The 22,573-nt window shown below is 40.6% G+C and overlaps 1 protein-coding gene across 1 annotated transcript; it reads right to left on the bottom strand.

Moving 5' to 3' along the window:
* Positions 1 to 4,302: 4,302 nt before the first annotated feature.
* On the bottom strand, positions 4,303 to 19,675 carry LOC104283406 (inactive pancreatic lipase-related protein 1-like). Its single transcript, XM_009881576.1, has 12 exons — positions 19,627 to 19,675; positions 18,707 to 18,861; positions 18,065 to 18,190; positions 16,025 to 16,159; positions 14,936 to 15,041; positions 11,907 to 12,026; positions 11,574 to 11,693; positions 10,012 to 10,130; positions 8,744 to 8,873; positions 7,512 to 7,623; positions 5,589 to 5,756; positions 4,303 to 4,366 (listed from the first exon to the last, which is right to left on the bottom strand). The coding sequence occupies exons 1-12, from the start codon at positions 19,673 to 19,675 to the stop codon at positions 4,303 to 4,305; spliced, it is 1,404 nt and encodes a 467-aa protein (XP_009879878.1).
* Between the last annotated feature and the right edge of the window lie 2,898 nt (positions 19,676 to 22,573).

The following is a 22,573-nucleotide window of genomic DNA, read 5'->3' as shown; positions in this document are numbered from 1 at the left end:
CGTCTTCAATATGCTAGCAAGTGCAGTAGCTGCTCAGTTTTTTACTGTGTAATTGAATACACCATTTAGACTCATTTAAAGAGTACTTTGCTTCTTGTTTCTGTTTGTATAAGGCACAATTTAGAAGTAAGTTGCATGTAGGCCACTATCAGTATTTGTTCATTTAGGGCTGTGGGAGCATCACATCGACCTCCTCCTTTCTTCCTCTGCCCCCTACTGAAGCCTTCTGTTTTGACAGATTAAAAATGCTGATACATTTTACCCCTTCATTGTCTTCCAATTTGAGAGGGTTTGCAGAAGAAAAAATGCATATCTGAACTTATAATATTTTTTTTTTTGCAAAAGACAGTATTTTCTTCAAGTAAATATCTCTTTTGTCAAAGAAATCCTTTCAAGTTTTTAAAAGTAAAAAGATGTTAACAAGTTTAACCTTGTTTTTTCACAATTAAATACAACCAGACTATGTTTCTGAAGTATGAGGGTGTGGCAAAATACCTCGTGCTTTACACTGAAATTAAGAACAAAATAGCCTTCAGGCATAACATCATAAAACTCCTATTTGCAACCTCTGAGGACACATCCCAGAAAGGTATGGAAATAAATATGCGTACATAAACACTGTCAGCTGTGGCTAGGTGATGAAAGCTCTAATATGACAAACTAGATTAAAAAAAAACTCAAGAGGTTCAGGAAGGAGAATTCATCAATGCCAAATTAAGATACGCTCAAATATTTCTTGAAAGATAGAACCTCATTATCCTACTGATTTATGGAGCAAAGTAATGACTATAGACAGCATTGTCTAAAGACAACAATGAACACTGCTATATCTCAGTAATAATTAGAGTCACATGAAATCTTCATTTTTTTTCTGATTGTTCTCAGATGATTTGTAATATAGGAGAGAAATACACTGCACATGGCAATCTAAAATGTAATGAAAATACGTGGCCCAAGTTGCTCCCATATTTAAAATTCTGATTGCTATGCTGCCCACCAACAAAATAATAGTAATTTCTGGCAGGAATTATAAAACCTAAACTACAGCACAAAGCGTTGCTCACCAAATTACTCATTCCATATCCACAATTATAGCCCATTTGTTTTCTTAGGCTGATAACAAAAGATACATTTTAAGATCTGCGCTGTGCTACTCTTCTTTTAATAAATAAAGTGAGCTTTTCAAAAGCTACAAAATGATGCAGATAAAAATCAAAACATTTCTACATTTAAAGATTCAATCAAAGACTTGCCATGAATGGTGTGATATTAAAGTTTAAAAAAATAATCAATTTAGCGTGTATTTTTGAACATGATTTGTCACAAATAGCATTCCCAATAGATAAGAATGATTATATGGTAAAGAGCGTAATTTATATATCTCAAGCACTATGCTTTTGTCACCGACATCGTTAAGGAATTTGACACGTTTGCAGGAGAACAATATATGTCAACTGAAATATATACCAATTAGCCATAAATGGGACACTGAAATGAATGATGCATGTGCATGCTATACTTACAAGTAATAACATGTAGTTTAAAGTCGCTTGCGTTTCCAAACAAGAATTCTTTTTATGTTGTCATTTAAAAAATCTAATATTTCAAAAGGTCAGGAATAAATAGCACCATTAGCATTAAAAGCTAGCTAAAGGGAAAGTAATTTGTTGTTCATTTAACATTGCATTTTATGTAATAGCTTTGTAAAGTGTTCGGGAGGGGGGGAGAGATTTTGCTCTGCTAAAACAAGATGACGGCGGCTCCAGTTCATTATTAAAAGGAGATTTTTTATTATGCTATTGTCAACTTGAACGTCTTGATTCTGTTAGGTGTTTGTTAAAATTACATGGGCCGCTGAAGTGGCTATGGCTAAGGATAATGCAGAGAATATCATGGCTGTCAAAACAATTGTGTAGGCAAGAATCTGCTTATACTAAGGTAAAGGAACAAAAGACAAAGGAGAAACTCTTCTGCAGTGTTAGGAAGTTAATAGCCCTGTTGAGGTTTCCTCAGCAGGAGGTACTGAGATCAGGAAGCCAAATTGTGGAAGGGACAAACAGTCAAGGCAGAAGGAAGCAGGCGATGTCAAACGGACGTGGGGGTACGTGGATACCTGACATCAGATGCCAGCTCCCGTGTCTATGGCTATGCGGGGAAACCCGTAACTATTCACCTCCCCGGAGAGGGGATGTGTGTTCCCCCTTGGACTGGATGACATGAATGAAGTGTGAAAGCGTGCGGAGCCCTGCGGCTGCATCCCCTGCCTCCTGCACAGCTGCGGCCGTGCAGCTGCGCAGAGCCAAGAAAGGCTTTGTAGGAGCAACCCCAAACTGGACTTACCGCAGCCTCATGCATGACAAACAATTCACGTCCTTGAACTTATTAGGTCTTACCCTCTTATTCTACCCATATAAGGTTTAACACGGATGGGAAAAACTGGAGCCAAAGTAAGTGTTAACCTATACCCTTCACAGACGGTGTAGGCTGGGAAGAAAACACACAAAGCAAACTTGTCCACAGCCGTGAGGAGCTGCACAGGGAGGGAAGGAATTTAATGAGAGGAAGACACGAGTAGTATCAGCAGGGTGAAAAACATTTGGTTTTCCTTTTTGAGAGAAGCTGGACAAGACATTGGCTTAACATTTTAATACCCCACGTCTGTGACAGCATTGTCAGGCGTATCCCCTTTACTAATTCACGTGTTTATTCACTCTTATCCTCCATAGGCAAGGTTTCAGGGACTCAGGGAATAGTGATTATCCAGGTGAAAATTTGGTCGATACTGTGCTCCTGGGGCAGCACAGCTGAGTAGTGCCTTTTAATTTGGGCAAGAAGCACAAGTACAATTTAGAAGGTTTTTAAACATTAAAGCAAGCCTGTGCATCTCTGACTGAAACTGAAATTGCTGGGGGATATTCTCTTCAGTTGGGTTAAACCAAGGAACAATTTGGTTTTCACAAAAGGAACTTACTCCAGCTCTGAGCGTGCTCATAGTTTGCCAGTCTTCAGTGCTGATAGTTCTTTTTTTACACTTTACAGCTCCCTCTCCCTCCCATCAACCTGTGAGAGCTGGAAGAATGCACTGAATTAATTAAACTGCTTTTACTTCTGTATTAGAAGAGCAGTGTTCTAACACAGAATAAATGGGTTTCGACCTCCACCACCTGAAGGGCAACCTGAAGCATCGCTAGGTGGTTGATGTCCTTCAGGACAAGACGTCCTGGGGGAGGAAATGTCACACAGAGAGGCAGAAAGAGCAGAGTGCCCCGGTCTGGGGGACCTCAAGAGAAACTTCTTGAAATAAAAAGTCCCAAGGAGCAGTAGACCTCCAGGCCCCAGCAGTTCTGTTGGTTTTTCAGGGAGGATGGAGTTCCTCTGGGAGCAGCAGAAGCTTCTCCAGGAGTAGGCTGGGGAAGCCGAGACAGGACTACATAGGGACAGAAGTGAATTTGTGAACTACCCACACTTCAGCTGAAAGCGATTATCAAAAATCAGAGAAAGAAGCGACTCCCTCATTGCATTACCTGTTTTGACCACATCATCTGGCAGTTTTGTTCAAGGCTGAGGGCCAGCATACGGGATTTCGGGGCACTTTGGTGATTGTTCTGATTATAAGCATTCTAGTGAAACTTCACTAACATTTGAAATTTACTATGCAGCATTCTCAAATTAATTCTGTCCAGATCACAAGGTATAAGCTTAGTTCAGTATTAACATGCCAAAAAACATTACCAGTTCTCCATCATGCTCACTGTTCCATCTCTCACAAGTAATTAAAATTAAACTTCTGTCCTCATTTTGTAACCATGCATCCTCCTATCATAGAATAGTTTGGGTTGGAAGGGACCTTTAAAGGTCATCTAGTCCAACCCCCTATTCTCTATTTCACCTTTATCTCATGCTAATTCTGGGCTTAGCCTTCAGTTTGATTAAGAATATCAGCTTCCTTAATCCTCTCCTCCTACTTACAAGCAGATCTGCTTTCTCTTGGTACTGCCCGGGAGCCACTATCCAAATTCTGTTACCTGTCCCCTTTCCTCCTCTTGTCTGAAATTATTTTGAAACAGGCTGAAATCAGGGGAAATTTTCACCTTTGGCTCATTCAGTCCCAAAGCTACTCTAAAAATTCTGTCTATAGAAAAGTATCCACAGACTTTAAACACACACACACAAACCCCCCAAACCAGCAAAGAACCCCCAACACACATTACTAGTATTATAACTGCAGTGACTGAAGGCTCTAGTGTTTTATGCATGACTAGCTTTTATTGGTAGCAGAGTTTTGAGCATCCATATGAGCCATTAGCAAGCAGTAAGAGTTTGCAGAACATTCTCCCTCACCCTCTCGGAACCACAGAAACGGAATCTGAAAAAAAAATAAAATAATAAAAGCACCTTGAGCTGTCAACATTTGTTGAGATTATAAAAGTGGATTTTTTCAAATATAAGTCAATCATCTGATCTGTCATTTGACACAACTGAATACAACATACTTTGAGCTCCTAAGTTTGAAATGTTACTGCTGGGGAAAGCATTGATGGACTGTATTCATTCTGGGTCACTGCCTGCCTTCCTTTTGTTTTACAGTTCCCTTTTTTTCCCAGATTTAGTGCTGCCATTGCTATGTGGTCACAACTACTTGTGCAAAGGCCACGAGTCAGTAGACAAGTGAGTGCAGATCTACAGGAATATGCTTCGTCAGCAATGTCCTTTGGTGAATAGGAACTACAACTGGACTTAGGACCTCTGCTTAAAGGTGATGCTGCTGGGCCTGGAATCATTTTGCTTTGCTTGAAACTGTTTCCATCTCCCGTGTCGTCTTTTAAGTGATGGCATTTTAACTATGAATTTCTATAAGGGTCTAAAGCATATACTGTACCTCCTCTTCTACATGCCCAGTCATGGGGTGGATAAAATAAAATAACTGATAAAGCAAATGAGGGAGCTTGTCTTAAAAATTCCAGCAAAATGAGTAAAACTGGATCAGGAAATCATACTTCTAAAATCTGAACATCCAAGCCATATTCCACAAAGTCCAGAGAAATGAGTTTTGGCCTCTTTCCCTCAACTTCATAAACCTTTTAAGCATAGCTTCTAGGTATTAGTCTGGCTTATTGGAAGGGTAGGCTTATTACCCCTGTCCTCTTTTGTGACTCATGATCTCGGGGACTATCAATATCAATGGAAAATTTCCACTGGTTCCAGCTGAGAGTGCATCAGACATCCTAATGCAAGCTCAGACACAGATAACCAGTTCTTGTGGACAGTAGGAGCTTGGCAAGAATGATGCTGATAACCCTGGCCAGCGCTAATTTTTCTCATCCAAAGGGTTATACAGGAAGTTTGCTCTTCTGAAGCCTGGAAATATTTGAAGTTTTTCTTTGAAGTTATTTAAGGCAAAGGGTTGAAGAAGTAGTGAATTGAACCATAGATGAACAGTGTCTTGAAAGGAAGGAAATAAAAGGTTTTCTTGAGAGTCTTTGAATGCTTTAAATAGCTTTTCTTGTGAAAATGCTTTCACCTCACGTATAATTTTGTCACCTGTCTTCCCAAGTAACTTTCAGGATTTTCACAATGGATATACTTACTGTTTTCCATTTTCTCCAGACTGTATGGTGATAGTCGCAGCTCCTAGTTTAGGAAAAGTTGGATTTATCAAGTTGTTATTCCAAAGAAATTTAACCTTTGTAACTGTTCCAATGTTGACTTCTGCATCAATGAAGCTTGTGTAAGTGTTGTCTGGTTGGAGGGTTCCCCTGTGAAAAAGAATATTTTATGGTGTGAGGCATTTAATATTAATGACCAGTCCTGTCAACTGATTGGCTGTGGTAGCAAGCGAGTAGAAAGTTAACAGAGAGACAATATGTAGCTTGCAGTACGGTAACTACATTATTGCCAATTTTCTAATGTAATACATCCCAAATCAGTGTTCATCAGAAAAAGCAAAGGCAGGTAGGTCTAATGCGCTGCAGTCACATCTTACAACCAAGACCCTGTTACAGGACAATCCCTGTGGAGAAGGTAGAGCTTGCTGCCTGTTGCTTATATAGGCAGGGGTTTTTGCTCATAAATGAAATTCTAATTTAATGTTAATTAATGTATATGACCCAGGTATTAGGTTTGTTTGGGATGGCCAAAAGGATTATGCATCAGCTGCTCTGCCTGGGTCTCTAGCAGAGATTCCCACACTTGAGGCATTGTGGCTGAGTCAAATGTGCATCTGCTCTTTTGGTTAACCATAGTTTATAATCTGGCCAATTATTTCATGTCACATCAATACAGCAAGCTCTAAATGGCAGCAGTTTGAGACTGGTAATGGCTTCAGCTACTTCATCTCACTGAGTATGAGCCAATGCTTCTCTGATCCTCTCCTTTGACCCCTCCCTTTCCCACCCTCTGAAGGTGAAGGGCTACTTTCTAATATTTACCCCTGCTGTATGAGGTCAAGAGACATTTGAATATGTGATGCCTTTATCACTGTGGAACCGTTGTTGTAGACATGACGTGAGAAGTACAGGAGGAAGGAAAAAGCAGAGGACCCAGCAGAACCACCCAGGAAAATACCTTTATCATTTTAATAAGCTTCACAAGACAGGATTTTTATTCCTTCCCCTAGCTTTGCACTTTCTCATTCATATGCCTTCAGAGGAGCATGTTTGCTCTCCTCTATATTATAAGGCTTATGGTAGTGGAAGTAATGAGAGACAGGACAAAATCCCTTTGCCTTTTTGTTTCTTTGCCAGACCCACAGTGGTGCCTGCTAGGTTAGAGCAAGATTTGGTCAGGGAAAAAAAGTTCACTTCCAGTAATTGGGTTGACACAGGCCCTGCAAATAACAGCTAGAGTGCTGGAGTGCATTTGGTACTGGCAGAGTGATCCCGGGTGAATGCATGGATGCCTGCAAATGGGGATCAACTCATAGCAAACACCTGCTGCCAGGTGTGAGGATGTGAAGTCCTTCTTGGAAAAGTGGAAGTGACACAGCTGCCAATAAACAAAAACCCAAACCAAAAGATAAAACCCCAAACCCACATCAAAATGCCTTTTCCCAGGTTTTCACCATTTCAGATATTTTAGTTGAAACAAACAAGAAAAAAGAATAAACAAAAAAATAAACAAAACTTCATGAGGCAAGGAAGCAGCTTTAGTGTAAACAGGCAAAGTTATGAGCCACAAAAAGTAGTAGTAAATCATGAGGTGGCTATAGCAGCAACATTTTACAAGCCTGTGAAAGACAAAGAGATCAGAACTGTGCTAGTGTAAGTCCAGCAAGACCTTGGTGGTACAGCAAACAAGTGACACCAAATTCTAACATTTTAAAATCCTGCATTCTAAACTTCTGCCTTCAAATCCCCAGTGAGTGAATTGTCACTGCATTTACATCAGGGAGCTCTATCTAGGGGTAGAATGTGATCTGTAAAATAGGACCAATTTAAACAGAAACATTAACTGAAAATATTAATTATACATTCTAAAACTGAAGCTTTTTTTCTACTGAATTATGAACTTACTTGATGACCTGATGCTGCCGTGTGTTCCCACCACTTCCATACAGGGCAACATTTACATATCCTTTAACTTTACTCTTTCCAGAGAGGGTCACGGTAACTTTGTACCTCCAAACTACACAGAAGAGATACAGTAAGTTAGGTTATACCCAGGGAAAAACAGTCTCCAAAATATGGTTGTTTTTTTGGTCTGTACAGCGTATTTGAAAACAAAAGAAAATTATCAGTGCCTTTCACTTTCAGGTCAAGACTACATCACAGACTGTCTGGACTAAAAGAGGTTAACACAACACCCCCTCACACCTGAACCTTGGTGCTCCCCGCTCCTCCTTGGGTTATAACCATGCAAAGCAAATACAAAACATCTGTGAGTCAGAGCTGTCATTATGTCCTAATGGGATCAACCTGAGGCATTTGTGTGACTTTCTGGGAGAAAAAACCAAAACAAAACACTAGTCTGTAACATGGTAAACACAGTATAGATCTCAGCATTTTGACCATGAAGCTTTTCATGTACAGTGAAGTTGGAAAGAAGAAGGTGTTAGGAATAAATACTGATACATACCAGAATGTAAGCAGCGTAAAAGGAGTGTAAAAAAATTCTGAAGCTCAAGGAAAATCATTATTGTGGGTGGGAACTTTCTTTTAGCACATAATTTGCAAAAGCAGCTCTTCTCCTTCTGATTCTTGTTTACAAAAGCAAAGGAAGAACCATCATGTGAGAGCTGACATTTAGGTTAACCTAGGTTGTAAAAGAGGTCATCTGGTCCATCCACTCCTCAAAGCAGGGCCAGCTGTGATCAGCTTGCTCTTGGCCTTTGTCAAACAAAGTTTTGAACGTCTCCAAAGATGGAGATGTCCCACCTCCTCTGGGTCCCTCTTCCTGCATTTAACCACTGTCATTAGGACTGTAATTTTCATACTATTTAATAAGAAATTCCCTTGCTGCAACTTCTGTGCATTGTCTATCCTCCTTTCTCCTCGCACCTTGTAGTGAATCCCACTGAGCATCTCAGTGACCTCCACTGGACTCTACAGTTTGTCAACACCTTTCTTGTAGTGGAGGGCCCAAAACTGGGCACTCGTATTGGAGCAAAATAGGAGAAGGCATGAAGGGCTGAAGAGGCTTTGCACTGCTATGAAGTCTGTTCATCTGTGAAAAGTAATTGTAAAACAGGAAAATAAAAAGGTTTGTTTCCAAGAAGTAGGTAGCAATAGAAGCAATTGAAACTCACGAGCAAAATCCTTGGCCTCTCCAGTATTCAGGTAAAGTTTCACAAAATCATTTTTAAATTTCCCTTTGAATTTATCTGCAAAGTGACCCATATTTGGGCATCCCTCTTGCGGGCATGGGAAACAGCTTCCCTAGTGAAAACAAATATATCTATTAATAAAATTATCCAACCAGCCAAGAGAGAAAAAAAAAAAAAAGAGTCATAAGACTTATTTTTAACATACCCACCTAACCGGCCTGTATCACAGCAACAACAAATTTCAAGTAACCCTTTCTGTGACTGGAGAAAGGTCATATAAGCTAGCCAACTTTCTCAAAGGATCTGATTTTTCTGGGCTTTTTGTTGTGCTATTTAGCTCAATCCAACCACATCAGTGACGTTCTTGAATAATCTTGAACTGGAGCAGGGAGGAGGAGGTGTCCATCTCAGCAACTGATGAGAAAGAATTATGCCTCCTTATGCCTTCAGGTTGGGTCAAGAAAGGCTTTGTCTTGAAAACAAAGCTCATTTTTGTCATGAAAGCAGCTTTTTACTACAGTGACAGAAGCAGGTAGTACCTTCTCCCAAAGTGATCTGAGAAGGGTGGCCTCTGTCTCCTGCCCAGAATGTATAAATGTCAATCTAAGCACTACATAAGTTGATACCTCTGTCTGTGCTGCCTCTAGGATATGATGAGTGTGGTACTTCCCTGCTACTCCTAGGCTGTAGTTCCCTGTCTCCTGATCTGGGACAGGGAAGGGCTTCCTCACCTAATCCATAAACCATTGTGCTTTGTCCCTGGGGCCATCTTAAATTACCAAAGTACTTTGACCACGGACTGACCCCGTCAGGCCGTCACATATTATTTCACTTCTTGTTGTTTCTAAAGGAAGTATTTAAGCTATATTTGAAAGCTCACCTGCTATAGTATGGGATTCCACTCATTGCTGTTTGATAAATACATTTGGTGATTACGGGGGCAGGCTCTTCTCCTCACCCCTTCCCCAGTTTGACGCGGCAGAGCAGGCCTGGGGAAGCCACACCAGCTCCAGTAGTACCTCAGGACTGTCACATCAGCATGGAACCAGGGACGGCCCCGTTCTGTTGTTGCTTTTTCCTACTTTGACCCATGTCAGCTGTACGAGCTATAACACTTTAGGATATCTGACACTTCTTTAACACAGGTACTTATAGGGTGCAAGCTAGCATAAATAAATTGAATTACAGATGTATAGGTAAGACCCGCTATTTTTGATATGGTCCATCCTGAGGCTCTGAGAAATACTTACTGCTTCAAAAACATCATATGAAGGACAAGAATAGCCTAGAAATCCATCAGGGTAGATAATACTGTCAGAGTAATACTTGTAACTCCGCAAATGATTGCAAGCCACAAAGTCACGGGTTCCTGTGAAAAGATGCTCCCAGGTTAGTTCTTCCTTTCTGTTACCATTCGAGCAAAGATGCTGGCACAGCCCTTGCCATAACATTGCGATACATTATTCGTCCTCAAAAAAAAACCAACTCGTCACAACTTTGGAGTATCAAACAAACTGCTTTTGCAATGAATTGATGCTCTAAGGAATGTCACTGACTCAACAGGTATAAAATGCAAACTTGAAATGCTTTGTGGAGCCCGACTGTGCAGCTCAGCTCAGCCCCTGCCCTGCCCTGCCCTCCCCTTACAACCGCTTATTCAAGTATTCTGACCGAGTTTCACAATAGAAACAAGAACTGCATGAAGCAGGTCTTTTGTAGGCAACAGCTGCATTACCATAACAAAAGAAAACAAAATGAAAAGTAACAGTTCAGTAACAGTGAACTTCCTAGGGCCATGGTGATTTGCTCCAGCTGAGGACTTCAAAACAAAATTATTGTTATTTGGGGGGTGCTTAAGGTAGGGAGACTCTTAAAATTAAAATAATGAATATATTATTTTCCTTTGTGTTGCCTTTATTTTCTTGACCTTAAGTTAAAAAGAAGATCATATACAACACAGTTATTTCTTTGTGCTTTAATTCCCCATTATTGATAACAAGTTTATGGGGGAAAAAAAAAGGAGAGAAAAAAAAAAAAAAGCCTCCAGCTTTGCATTGAATACAACCTGAAGAAAAAAGCTATTTATCACAAATAAGTTCATGGATTCCCATAGTTTAAGGTGTTTGCAGGAATGTAAGAAAGAACTCGGATCTTATACTGAAAAATCTCTACAGCAGAATTCTTCATTTGTTTTTTTAATGTTATATGCAACTTAATTTTATAAAGATACAAACATTTTCTAATAATTAGAGCTTTTATTAGAACCATGCAAAACAACATAGAAAAGTGTAATCGAGAAGCTGTATGCCAATCTTTTTTTAGCTGACTAAAAATAGACACAATAACATTCCTTTAATGCAACTCAGATTTGTGATAGGTAATTTTTTTTTTTAATATTAAATTAATCGCCCTATCTCAGAAGAATTGCAGCTGAAGATGCCCTAACAGAAGTAGCTGTGAGCATCATTGCCCTACACCCACTGCTGCTGCTGGACAACTAAATAGAAACAATGTGAAATACGTTGTTACGGACCCTTCAACATTTTTGCCAGGTTTAAGTAACGTTTGTTTCTGCTAATTAGGTACTTTAGAGGAGGCATATTTTCCAGAGGCAAACGCCTTTGTCTTGTTTATTATTTGAATGAGCTCTGGAAAATGGTGTGTTTGAGCATATTGAGGGTTTCACTGCACTCCACAGCTGCCATTGCTAGTGGAGACACCAAAAGCTAACACAAAACACCTGAAGTAAAAGAAGTTAAGTGGTTACGAGGGTGACCTTCCCCTGAATTTGTAGTGTCATCAGTACACTTACCTTCCCAGATGCCATCGAGATCTACAATCTGTGAAACAGGGTTCTTCCCACACCCTGGCATTTGCTTTCCTCCGTTTGGATAAAAGTCAATATGTCCTACAGCTGGGCCCATGCCAAAACCTGAAGCATTTAAAGCAGCGGTAAGCATGTTTTAAATTAATATTTTCTGGCTTGAAGTTTGTCTGTGCTTGGTATTTTAGGACATGAGTGATCAGAATTGTGTATTTGTTCTGTGTCCATGCACCAAAACTGAGTCCTGAGGAACAATTGGGATACTCAGGTGCCACAGGGCATAAGTATTTTGGTATTAATAGAGTAGAGTTGAATACTCACCTAAGTAGGGGATTGTGGGAGCTGAATCTGTGTGGATAACATCGACAAACTCCGCGTCAGACTTATCCAGTCTGACTTCAATGGGAGTGCCTTGAAAATAAGGTTGAGCGGGGTCCAGTCCTGAAAGAAAAAGACTGGTGGTATATATACATAAATGGGTATAGACGTATCATTTTATGTAACACTATGATTGTATAAAATGAATATCACATATAGCTGCCTATGGTTCCTCATACTGAAGTAGAATAGGAATTAATAAAATAATGATGTGTGCTCTCACTTACCAAGTGGCTTTTCTGCCAGGCAGCAGCAAAGATTACCTGTGTGAAGTCTGTTGAATGTTACCGATTCACATCAATATTGAATCCCAACACCTGCAACACCTGGATATAATCTTTTTTTTTTTTTTTTTTTTAATTGAACTTCCCTTTAATAATATTGCCCAAATTGAGGTTGCTGTGTCTGCATCCCATATAGCTGATCTGCACGGTTTGGGTGTACTCAAACAGAAATGGGTGCTCATAGCACCCAGTATGCTTGGAAGTATTGAAACCCGCCTGCCTACTTCTGGCTCCAGACAGCTTTTGGAAAAGCGTCTAGTTCTGAAATGATGATCTCTGCTTTTGATCCTAGCAGAAAACAGAATTCACTTGTTTCCCAAATTGTTGCAGCAATTTCAGGAGCTTGTAAAGTCTTGCAAATTGCACAACTTTTGCTATCTTATACTTGCATCTCTTGTCCCTGGGCACCACATTTGGTTTTGCTTTTAGACTGAATTTTGTAGACTATTAGTCCAAGGTTCACCAAGCCTGAAATCCCTGAGGAAAAGTAACAACTGAAAAGGGCTGTGTTAATAATATCTAGAATTGCCTTTTGTGTATGAAAGGGCACTCTGCTTAATGCACGCTGCCCTTGGCGCTGCCTGCGTGGTGAATAAGGAGATCAAGCCCATAGCTGGAAGTGCTGAGCATGTTAAAAAATTGCTAAAGAATGCAGACTGCAGAGTGAGTTACCTGTATTTTGAGAAAGGAGTGGTTTGATCACAAGTTTGGCTGATAATATCTCTTTTTAGTTTTGCTTTCTGGGAGAGTCCTGGATGTTTTAAAATACTCGGAATGGCATCTCTGCTTTGTGAGGTCTCTGGAATATCTTTTTTAGAAGTGAACGCGTATTGCACTAACTATGCCTATTTGATGGCCATTTGCTCTTTTAAAGAGCCGGTTAGACGATTTGAGAAAGGTGAAGGCCATGCCTTCAAGAGCAGCGCAGGGATATGGCAAATGGTTGTGCAGTGGCTGTGTTACACCGATGCTCCCACTGTGGGCAGAGGGCTGAGACAGTTTGTGCTTCCACTGAGCTTCGCTTTGCCTCTCCACTAAATGCATTTTCATCACTGAAGTCTTGCACTGTTGCACAACGTTTTCTTCAAGGCTTATTTGCTCTCAGCTAGTGTGGGTAGAGAGCAGGTTATGAGCCAAAGGATGCTGAAAAATGAAAACTTGCTGTTGGATCAAAGGGAAGATGAAAATGCTTCTGGCCAACAGACAGAGAGGCTCGATCCATTATATCTTGCAAGACACAGCCACTAATTATGGGACCAGTGGAGGATGTCTGCATATTCAGAGCAACATGTGGACAATTGTAAAACAAACCTCAACCAAAAATGCCTTCTCTGAAAAAACTGAACAGGAAAACCTGGCTTAGCAAGAGGCTTCCTCGCTTTCTCAGGGCATAGAGTGCATAACTCGCAACAGGGAAAGACAACAGTGATTCACTGCTGGGGAGGCGAAAACTGAATCAGTGCAGCTGATGGAAAATTGAGATAACAACATCCTATTCCTTAAAAATGTCTAAACTCAGAAATGTGGGAGCGCTTAAAAGGGACAGGCTTTCTGATCCGTCAGCTCTGATCTTATCTGGAAAGTAAGAGTGAGCTCATGTAGCTCAGACAAGTACAGGTTGTATAAATGTAATGCCTGTGATCTCTCTCAGGAAAAAAATAAAAGAGGGGGATTCAGCTGAAATCTGACCGTTTCTTTAAGTATGAATGCAGTTTCTTGGTAAGTCTGTGTGAATCTGGATGGACGGTGTGCTCCTATGTGACTCAGTACAGTGTATCAACAGTTAAGTGCAGAAATGAAACTTTAGAAAGATTGCTGGAAAAAAAAAAAGATAAACTTTTCACTGAGTACATGGACAGTAATTATGCTGACATAACAAAGCAAGGTGATAACGGGTGATATATGAGGAAGGTTAGCTTACTCTTTCTAAAACATCAGGTTTAACGCATCCTTTTCTGGAAAACTATATTTGTCAGCAAAACTACGGTACAGAATAACTAACTGCTCACTGTTATGCTGCTTCTAGCATGCTTTGGAGGGACCTTCAAGCAGTGTGTGATGTTGTGCATCAGATGTGCTGCTATATAACAGCCCAGATTAATAAAAGATGAAAATGACAGGAGAAAAGCTGTTAGGACAAGGAAGGTAGGGATTACTCTCCTGGTCTGTTTTATTACAATAGCGTTGGACAAATCATTATGAAAAACAGTTGTGGCAGCTAAAGCTGGTTCTGGTTGTATGTTACTCACTGCAAGTTTGTTTTTAGCAGCAACAATGGAATATTGTTATATTACAGCATCGCTCCCATCCTGCTCCAAACCAGCACTGGTCTGGGCGGTGACACTGCTAGGTTGAAGCACCAGAAAGCAAACTCTGCAGAGATTGCCACAACCATTAACGTGCCAAGTGAGCTGATGTATTGCAGGGGCCCTTCTGGCTCTGTTAGCTGCATGGAGCCTTTTCTTTGCTGTGTAAACACGTGCAAGCAAAATAATCATCACACTGGCTGTTTTCCCACACTTACCTGGGCGCCGCTCCTCAGTATGCTGTGAGAAGAGGCTAAGTTCTCTGATGTCCAAATTACTCTACAGTCCCCAGTTAGATACAATTGTGAGAGAAAATGAACAGCATCATTTTGTTAAGCAGTGGTGTCTTTACTATGAGCTGTGACTTAAGTCGCTGACTTACCAGTTTTTTTTATCCCTGGCTGCCTCCTGCCAGCCCCCCCTGCCACGTGTGCTCCAAGGCTGTGGCCAATTATGTGAACATCAGCTGGAGAGTATCCGTATTCTTCCTGAGAAAATAGCAATATAGAAAATTACTACATCTGTTTTCATCAGCAACTGGGAAGAGTAAAAAGGGGCTGAAAAACTTTTTAATTTGTCTACTGACTTGGGAACTCCCATAGGATTTCAGCATCTGCTTGCCCGTTTAGGTACTTATGGTTAATACATAGATTTTTTTTCAAAACACCTAATTCAGGTGCTGTCCTCATTTGGAGGCTGTTAAAACTCTAGACAGCTCTGTCAACAGAGTCCTGAGAGGCTCTATACCCATTTTGCATCCGAGACCCATTAAGATTCACAGGATGCTTGCAAGATTCAGCAGGCACCACACGCAGCTGGAGAAGGAAACAAGAGCAGAGATGCCTTCAGCCTTTTTGGACGGTAATTCAGTGGCTGCAATGCAGTTGTAAAAGAACGAGACATGGGTGAGAGCACTCCTAGGCCCAGCGTACTATCTATTTAAGTAATTTACAGTTCTTCTATGGGAAATGTGTGTTGAAAGCACTGAGGTTAAAAGAAGGCTTCAAACTGAGTGTGGTATGGGTCCTATGTGTCCCCAGGGTGTTGCTGCTCACCTGAGAGCAGTTGTCCTCCAGCCCTGCTGGCTGCCAGCTGGTTTTCTGGCACTCTTAAGAGCCATTTGTCAGGTTTTGTCTCCGTGAAAAGGCAGTTTACAGTGTCTGTTATCTCTGCATGTTTAAAACTACATAACACTATACATCTGTTAACATCCATGGAATAACTGTTTGGCTGTACTATGGGGATGTCTTCTAGAACTTCATATCCCTAAGCTGGCTAACCTTGCTGTTATGACATAGTTGTCTAACTTTAAAAAAAATCCAGAAGTCTGTTTTTGGCAAAACTTGTAAAATCATCACTGAGTAGAAGAAAATGTTTTCTGCTGGCTACATTCATATTTATGAAAGTTCCTGAATTGTATTTCTTTCAAATCATCATGATGACTATAGCTTTATAACCAGAAGATTCTTACCATAAGAACATTTATAAAATAAGCTATTTCAGCGCCTACAACACGGACGTTGTTTGATGCCTGGGTGTACTGACATCTTGCGCCTTTTTTCCAGTTTATGCAGATGCAGTTCACGTCTTCCACCGTGAGCATCCTCTATTTTGTAAAACAAAAGTAAAAAACAAAGAGTCCCACAGTAAATACAATCTGGAATTGATTCGCATTGCTTATTACAGTTCAACTCACAAATGTTCCATGAATTTGTGTGAGAACACTATAAGAACCAAAACCTTGGCATGTATTTGTGGACGGTCATGCCTGCACACAGGCATACATGTGCTCACACATGTATACTGACATAGGGACACATTACTTAAATGAATAGGGTGGCACGCTGTAGTAACGGCAACACCATCTTTTCAGATACCCATAGCAGTATTTTTTGCACAAGGGAAAACTACGTAAATACTGATACTATTAATTTTTAATTTCAATCAGACTTTGTATGCTGCACTAAATAGGAGCACTCACTGAAGTGATTTAAAAGTACTTCTGTAACACAAAACAAGTTACAACTAGCAAAGGACAGAAAAGGCAACAGAAGTGTCTATGTTAGAAGTGGTAAAAATAAGTGTGCAAATAGGATTATTACTTAATGAGAAGGAGAGTTAAAAACAGATCCACATAATAGGGCTGATGTATTCACAATCCCACTTGCTCCACTATGTACTGAAAAGATTGACTGAGCCCATTTTTTTTTTTTTCATAAATTGGAGTACTGTGATAAAACATAGGCCACCATAATAGAGAAAGAATTCCGAGATTTATCACATGTAAACATCCTAATGAAAATTGATCAAAGGGATTTAAGGTACTAGCTGAAGTAAAATTTGAGCTATCTTGTTGATTGTGAGGTTCTAGGGGGAAAAAAATCTCTAATTTAAGAGAGTGGAAAATGGGAGACTGAAAATTATAAAAACATAAATCTACTTCTGATTCTTTGAACAAATTATTAACTAACAAGTCCAATAATCATTCCTTGATGTTCATAAAGTGATAATCAACATAGATTTTTTTTTTCCAACAAGAAACTGTCAAACTAGTTTATTTTCTTTTGACCTAGTATCAAAAAGAAGCAGGTAACAGGGATGCAATAAATGTGAAGTACCTTGATTTTAGTGGACTTTCACATTGTTTCTCACAGTGTTCTCATAAGTAAAATAGGGATATAGAATTTATACAAAATTGTAGTCGTGTGAATAGTGTAGTTGAAAAGCCTTATCCTAAAAGCATCATATGCCAGCCCCTGGTATTTTGCTCTATGTGCTGTATAACTAGTAGCTTTCATTAGCTGCAGCTGCAACAGAAAGCATGTTTATAGAAATTGAGAAGACCACAGGGTGGAATTGCAACTGTGTATGGGGACAGGATTAAGAAATAACTTGAAAAATTGGAGAATTAGCATAAAAATCAATGAAGGAGAGTGCTTTACTTCATTTGCTGTTCATAGCTAGTTGTAGATTGAGAGCTTTGTTGGAAATGATCCCCTTGAGGTCCCTTCTGGCTGTACATTTCTATAGCTTTCTTGCTTCTGTTAATGGTCAGCCTGTGTCCTCAGCCTCCAACCCCGTGTGGCAGCCCATACCTTTGTGATGGACTTTCCACATCTAGAAACCTGTCTCTTCTCTGGAGAAATATGATGCAATAGTTACGAGTCTGCAGTTATTTCTGGAATCGCCCTTGTTCCTAAGCAGTATCTTGCGCCAGGGTTTCTGTTGTCTTTACCAAGAAAAAGGACACTTATTGAGACAAATCCTGTTGTCACTCACTTCACCAAAGAGAGGAATTGGATGCATTTTACCTCATGCTTTTTGTCAAGGTGTGGAGCTACATATTTAAGTTGCTGACAATTTGAAAATAAGTGGCCTTTTTTCCTCATATCACTACAAGTACCATGAGATAAATTGGTTAGAAATAGAAAAACCAGAAAATTTATAGGAATGTTTTTATAAATGCAAACTAAGGAAGTTCCCAGGGACAGGTTTTCCCAGTGCTACACACCTTACACATGTCTGACAGCCAGTTTTCTTCTCCGTCATCTACAAATCCGTGTACGATAAATCTGGTCATCCTACTTGCATTAAAATTTGAGTACTCGATTGTTGAGACATCAACTGCGGACACCTCCTGTTGTAGATATTAAATTAATAAACATTCTGATCTGCTTTCTGTGAATAGTTCATCAAAATCACAAAGACATGAACTATGCTTATCTGTACAGGCATTTAAAAGTTGTGCAATGTTAAGTTCATCTGCAAGTGTTAACGTGACTATGACATAAGGTCTGTATCTCCATTCAGAGCAAGCTTTGACATATATCTTAGAGCAGCCAAGACTTTACTTTTAACATGTTTTCATCTTATCTGCGGAAAAAAAAAAAAAGCCCAATAACTTTAAAAATTCACAATTTCCCAGTACTTCTCAGTGGCCATGCAGAAAACACAGGGGAATGCTGGTTTGTGAGGGCTGGATGAGGATGAGAATTATACCCCAGAGACCCTGCCAAGGAACTGGAAGAGGCTGTGTCTTGAATAAAGTAGAGATTTGGCCATTTATAACACTTCCCAGGAACACAGCTGGAGTCTGTGTTTATTTACTTTTTTTTGCATGCAATTTGAACATTTAAACTGCAATAGTTCTTACTTGAAAGTCAGTAGGATTTTCTCTTGTGTACAGGAGGAAGTGGATGTCTATCTTTTTTGGATCCCAGGGTAACTTATGGACTGGTCTTTCTGTTGTCCCAGACCATGGCATATCATCCGAGAAACATCCAAGCCTCTCATAGCAAACTTCTTTGCCTGTAGCACACAGATCGGATCAATAACATGTGAATGAGAAAAGAAGTGGAGCAGGCTAGTCATAACTCATAGCATCTTTTCTCTGGAGGTCTCTCGAAAATCCTGTGGTTTACAGAAAGCAAAGACCAGCAGTTGCCCTTTCTCAGATTTTCAAAGGCTGCAGTTTACCCTAAGGAAAGAAGTTGCCCTACTGCTCATCAACAAAGTATTAAGTGGAGTTGCTCTGTGGGTATCCTGTACCATACCTTGGGTATCTTTCCCCAGCTGTGTTTTACCTAAGGAAAAGAGAGCTGATGAGTTTCTCCTAACACCAAGCCAAGATATTGCAAATAATCAGCAATAACTTGGGACTGTGCTGAAAAGCTGACTACGCCGTACACGAGAAGTCTTATACTGTAGAAGCCAATGGCTTCTGAGGAATATAAAGCTATACCCTCATTAGACTGCCTTTCCCCCCACCCCCAGCTTTTTCCCCATTTCCATCACTAAAGAAGAGTACAACAAGTAACTTCCTAGGTTTGGTAGAGCTATGGCTTTTCTCCAAGACAGAGAACACCAACACTTCTTGCACACTCCTAGGGTGGGAATTCCAGAGTGGAGAAGAGGAAAGACAACACACACACACACTCGTCTCACCATTCTTGCATAGGAAAGCGAACCGTGTAACCTCAACCAGGAAGTTTTAAGGCACCATAGTGTAGAATAATATCTCACAAAATATAGCAGCATAAAAAGTCTCTATAAATACTAACCCCATGTGCTTACCTTCTGCTGCGCTCAGCAGAAATAGTGCAAGTATCCAAATTCCAAGCATCTAAAACAGTAGAAAAAGAAGCAGCTAAGATTTTCTAACCTGCTGTATTAGCAAGGGCACTTAGCTTTCTGGTGCTGAATTTTCTCACGGTGAAAAGGGTGCTGCGTCTGTCTTCTCTGCAACACATATCTATGACTACTCCAAATGTGAAACCCATATGACTCAGCTTTATGTTCGTGTGCTCCACTAGAGATTGTGAGGCTTCTAAATCTATTAAAGTATAGCTTAAATCCAGAGTGATTTTTGACCTGTTGAGGCCATGCTTCTAACTGGATGTGAGCTGCCATTCCCCTCTATACTACTGTGTCTTGGGAAGCCATATACCTGACGAGGTAAAAGAAAAGCCCCAAAGCCTGAACTACTTACAATGCAGCCTTGAAGCTCCATGCGCTAACGTGCAAACTTTGCATGTACTTTTATAGTCTGCTTTATCCTTGGAAATGTTCCCAGAAAGATAGGAGCGTTTATTTCCGATTATAGTTTATAGCTAAGCTGGAAAACAACTTTAATGGTTGGTTTCTCTGTGAACCTCCAAATCCATGTACATAGATTTCTTGAATTGGTGCACTGGAGTCCAAAATAGGATTGGTGCTCCAGAGGTAGGGTAATTCCCAGGCGGCAACGCATCAGGAGCGGGACATTAAAGAGAATTGTGTGGATCTGTGTGGCAGTGTATTTAGGGGCTTGTCTTGGTGGGGAAGGCTTTTGGTTTTAGTGTTGTGTAGTTGGGATGTAGGGGGTTTATTGGGGGAATAGGTAGGGAACTGCATTGTTTTTGAGTCCCCTCCTTTGCCCTGCATCAAGTGACTTTGGATGTGGAATACTTCTGTGCTTCTGGGTCTTTTGTGCCCGTTTCCTGACATCGGGTCAATTTGCTGAAGTCTTATCCCATCTGGGGAACTTCTTAGTGGGCCTGGTATGTCTTTCTATGGTGAAAGAATCTGACCTTTTTCTGGTGTCCCTTTAGTTTCCTTGTTGAGATAAGCAGATGTAGAAGGATAGTTGTCTACCCCGTTGGATCCTTTCTATCTCTACTACCCAGGTTTTTTGAGAAAGCCCTTCTCCTCTGAGCGATGAACTGAGAGCAAACATGTTGGAAATATATATCAGCAACATACAGAATTCACCCCAGAAACAGCAACATGGCTGCTTTGTGTAGCGATGTTACAGAACTCAGTAGGTTGCTCTACTAGAGACATCAACTGAAAGGTGAAAAACAGCCTGTGCACATGACCAGGACTAGATATGGGAACCCCTTGGTCCTGCTCACCCCTAGGAGAAGGCTGTAAGTGGACTAAAGAAGAAATGAGACCTCAGCTAACTCTTCACCTAGAAAGCTTGGTCAACTTGGCTGTGCTTTTTGGCTGTGGCCACGTATCTTTGCAGAGCTGACTTTCCCTAATCTCTGCCTCTGGGAATGGCCAAATGGATACCAGCTGTGCGTGTAGGTATTACACTGCTATCATCCATGCTAGCGGGGCTTATTTCTTTAAATAGTAGTGAAGTTGTTAATTTTTCTAAAATATCACCTTTGATACTAATTTAGAGCTCAGTGCTCCCATCCTTAATTGAAGTAGCATTTTAGTTTGTAAATATGTTCATATCAGTGATACAGGAGAACCAGCACATGCCATAGAACACTGATAACGTTTAGCACTTGTTCAAAATGAGGGCGGGGGGGGATGACACAGTATTTCTGATTTAATTTAAGAGCTGGTGGAAAAGACTTGTTAGGAATTTACCATAGTTAATCTGCTGCTCTTATTCAACACAGTAATAACATAGGGCAAACTGAGTAGCTGCACAATTCCTTAGACTGTCGTCAGATGGGTTTTGGCTGCTTGCTTCTCCTTTGAGAAGAAGGTGTGGGGCTGGGATGCCTGTCCTTCAGTATGATGCAGGATGCTCACTGTGCCTGGAGAAGCCATTCTGGTCCTTGCGGCCTCACAGTCAGGGGTCGTTGGAAGAAAGCAAGAAACAAGGGCCTCACTATGTTTCTGCAGTCCTGAATAAGTTGCAAGTCTGGAATAGGAAGCAGGCAGAGGAGAGGACTGGTTTTCCTGTGCTGCAGGACGCCATGGCTCTCTCCTGGGACATGGTGCAGTCCTTCCCAGCATTGTTCACGCTTCCCTTGCCACCTGTCAAGTCCCTGGGAGACTTGGCTGAACCTCAGACTTGTGTTTAATTATGCTTCTAATTTCACACAGGCTTGGCTAGTGTTTAGGCAAAGATACAACACTGACTGTTGTTCTTTTTTAAAAAAGTACTTCGTTCAGATATTTATACTCATTATATGTTCTTAATATTGTACTTCTACTCCCATTTCTTAGAAGATTACCTGTCCAAGTGCTTGTACATAATTTATCAAACATGGGGAAATGGTAGTGAATAAATTATCAACTCTTTCTTCCTATTCATTAACTTAGAATTTAGGTTTTATATTTAGGAAAATATCCACTGCCTTGGTCTCTTAAAGCCCCAGGTGTCTCACTCATGCCATGCTTTGCAGAGCAGTAGTGTTCATTTTAATGCAAAATACTCAATCCCAGGTTTTGCAAAGCCTGGAGTTATTCAAAGTCAGAGTTCCTCTCCAGGATTGTCAGTGGCCACAGCAAGGGCATGTGCTTGAAATGAAACAGTAGCCAGGTGCTGTGGTTTAGCTGTTTAGTTTCTTCTGAAGTGGGGAATGCTTGAGGTCTGGCTTTGCCTGTTGCGTTCCTGAAGGTGCTGACCTGCTGAAAAAATACCCTGGTCTTGTTCTGTTTCTGCCTCATCCCACAGCATCTTCTGAGGGCAGTGCTCTGGGGTGGGGTTGGAAAGTTTTGAGGAATAGCATAGGCTGCAGAAAGGAGGTGTTTGGGACTATTCCCAGCACCAGGCGTGTGCTGAGGTAATGTG

This window comes from Charadrius vociferus, unplaced genomic scaffold (genome assembly GCF_000708025.1).
Source record: "Charadrius vociferus isolate BGI_N301 unplaced genomic scaffold, ASM70802v2 scaffold282, whole genome shotgun sequence".
Lineage (NCBI taxonomy): Eukaryota > Metazoa > Chordata > Aves > Charadriiformes > Charadriidae > Charadrius > Charadrius vociferus.
Note: the sequence above shows the minus strand (reverse complement) of the source record. Positions and strands in the feature narration are given on the sequence as shown.

Coding starts and splice junctions, on each gene's coding strand:
- LOC104283406 (XM_009881576.1), bottom strand. CDS start 19,675: ATGCTTGGAATTTGGATACTTGCACTATTTCTGCTGAGCGCAGCAGAA. Junction 10,131..11,573: donor TCTCGATGGCATCTGGGAAG/GTAAGTGTACTG, acceptor ATCTTTTCACAG/GAACCCGTGACTTTGTGGCT. Junction 8,874..10,011: donor CATATGATGTTTTTGAAGCA/GTAAGTATTTCT, acceptor TGTTTTCACTAG/GGAAGCTGTTTCCCATGCCC.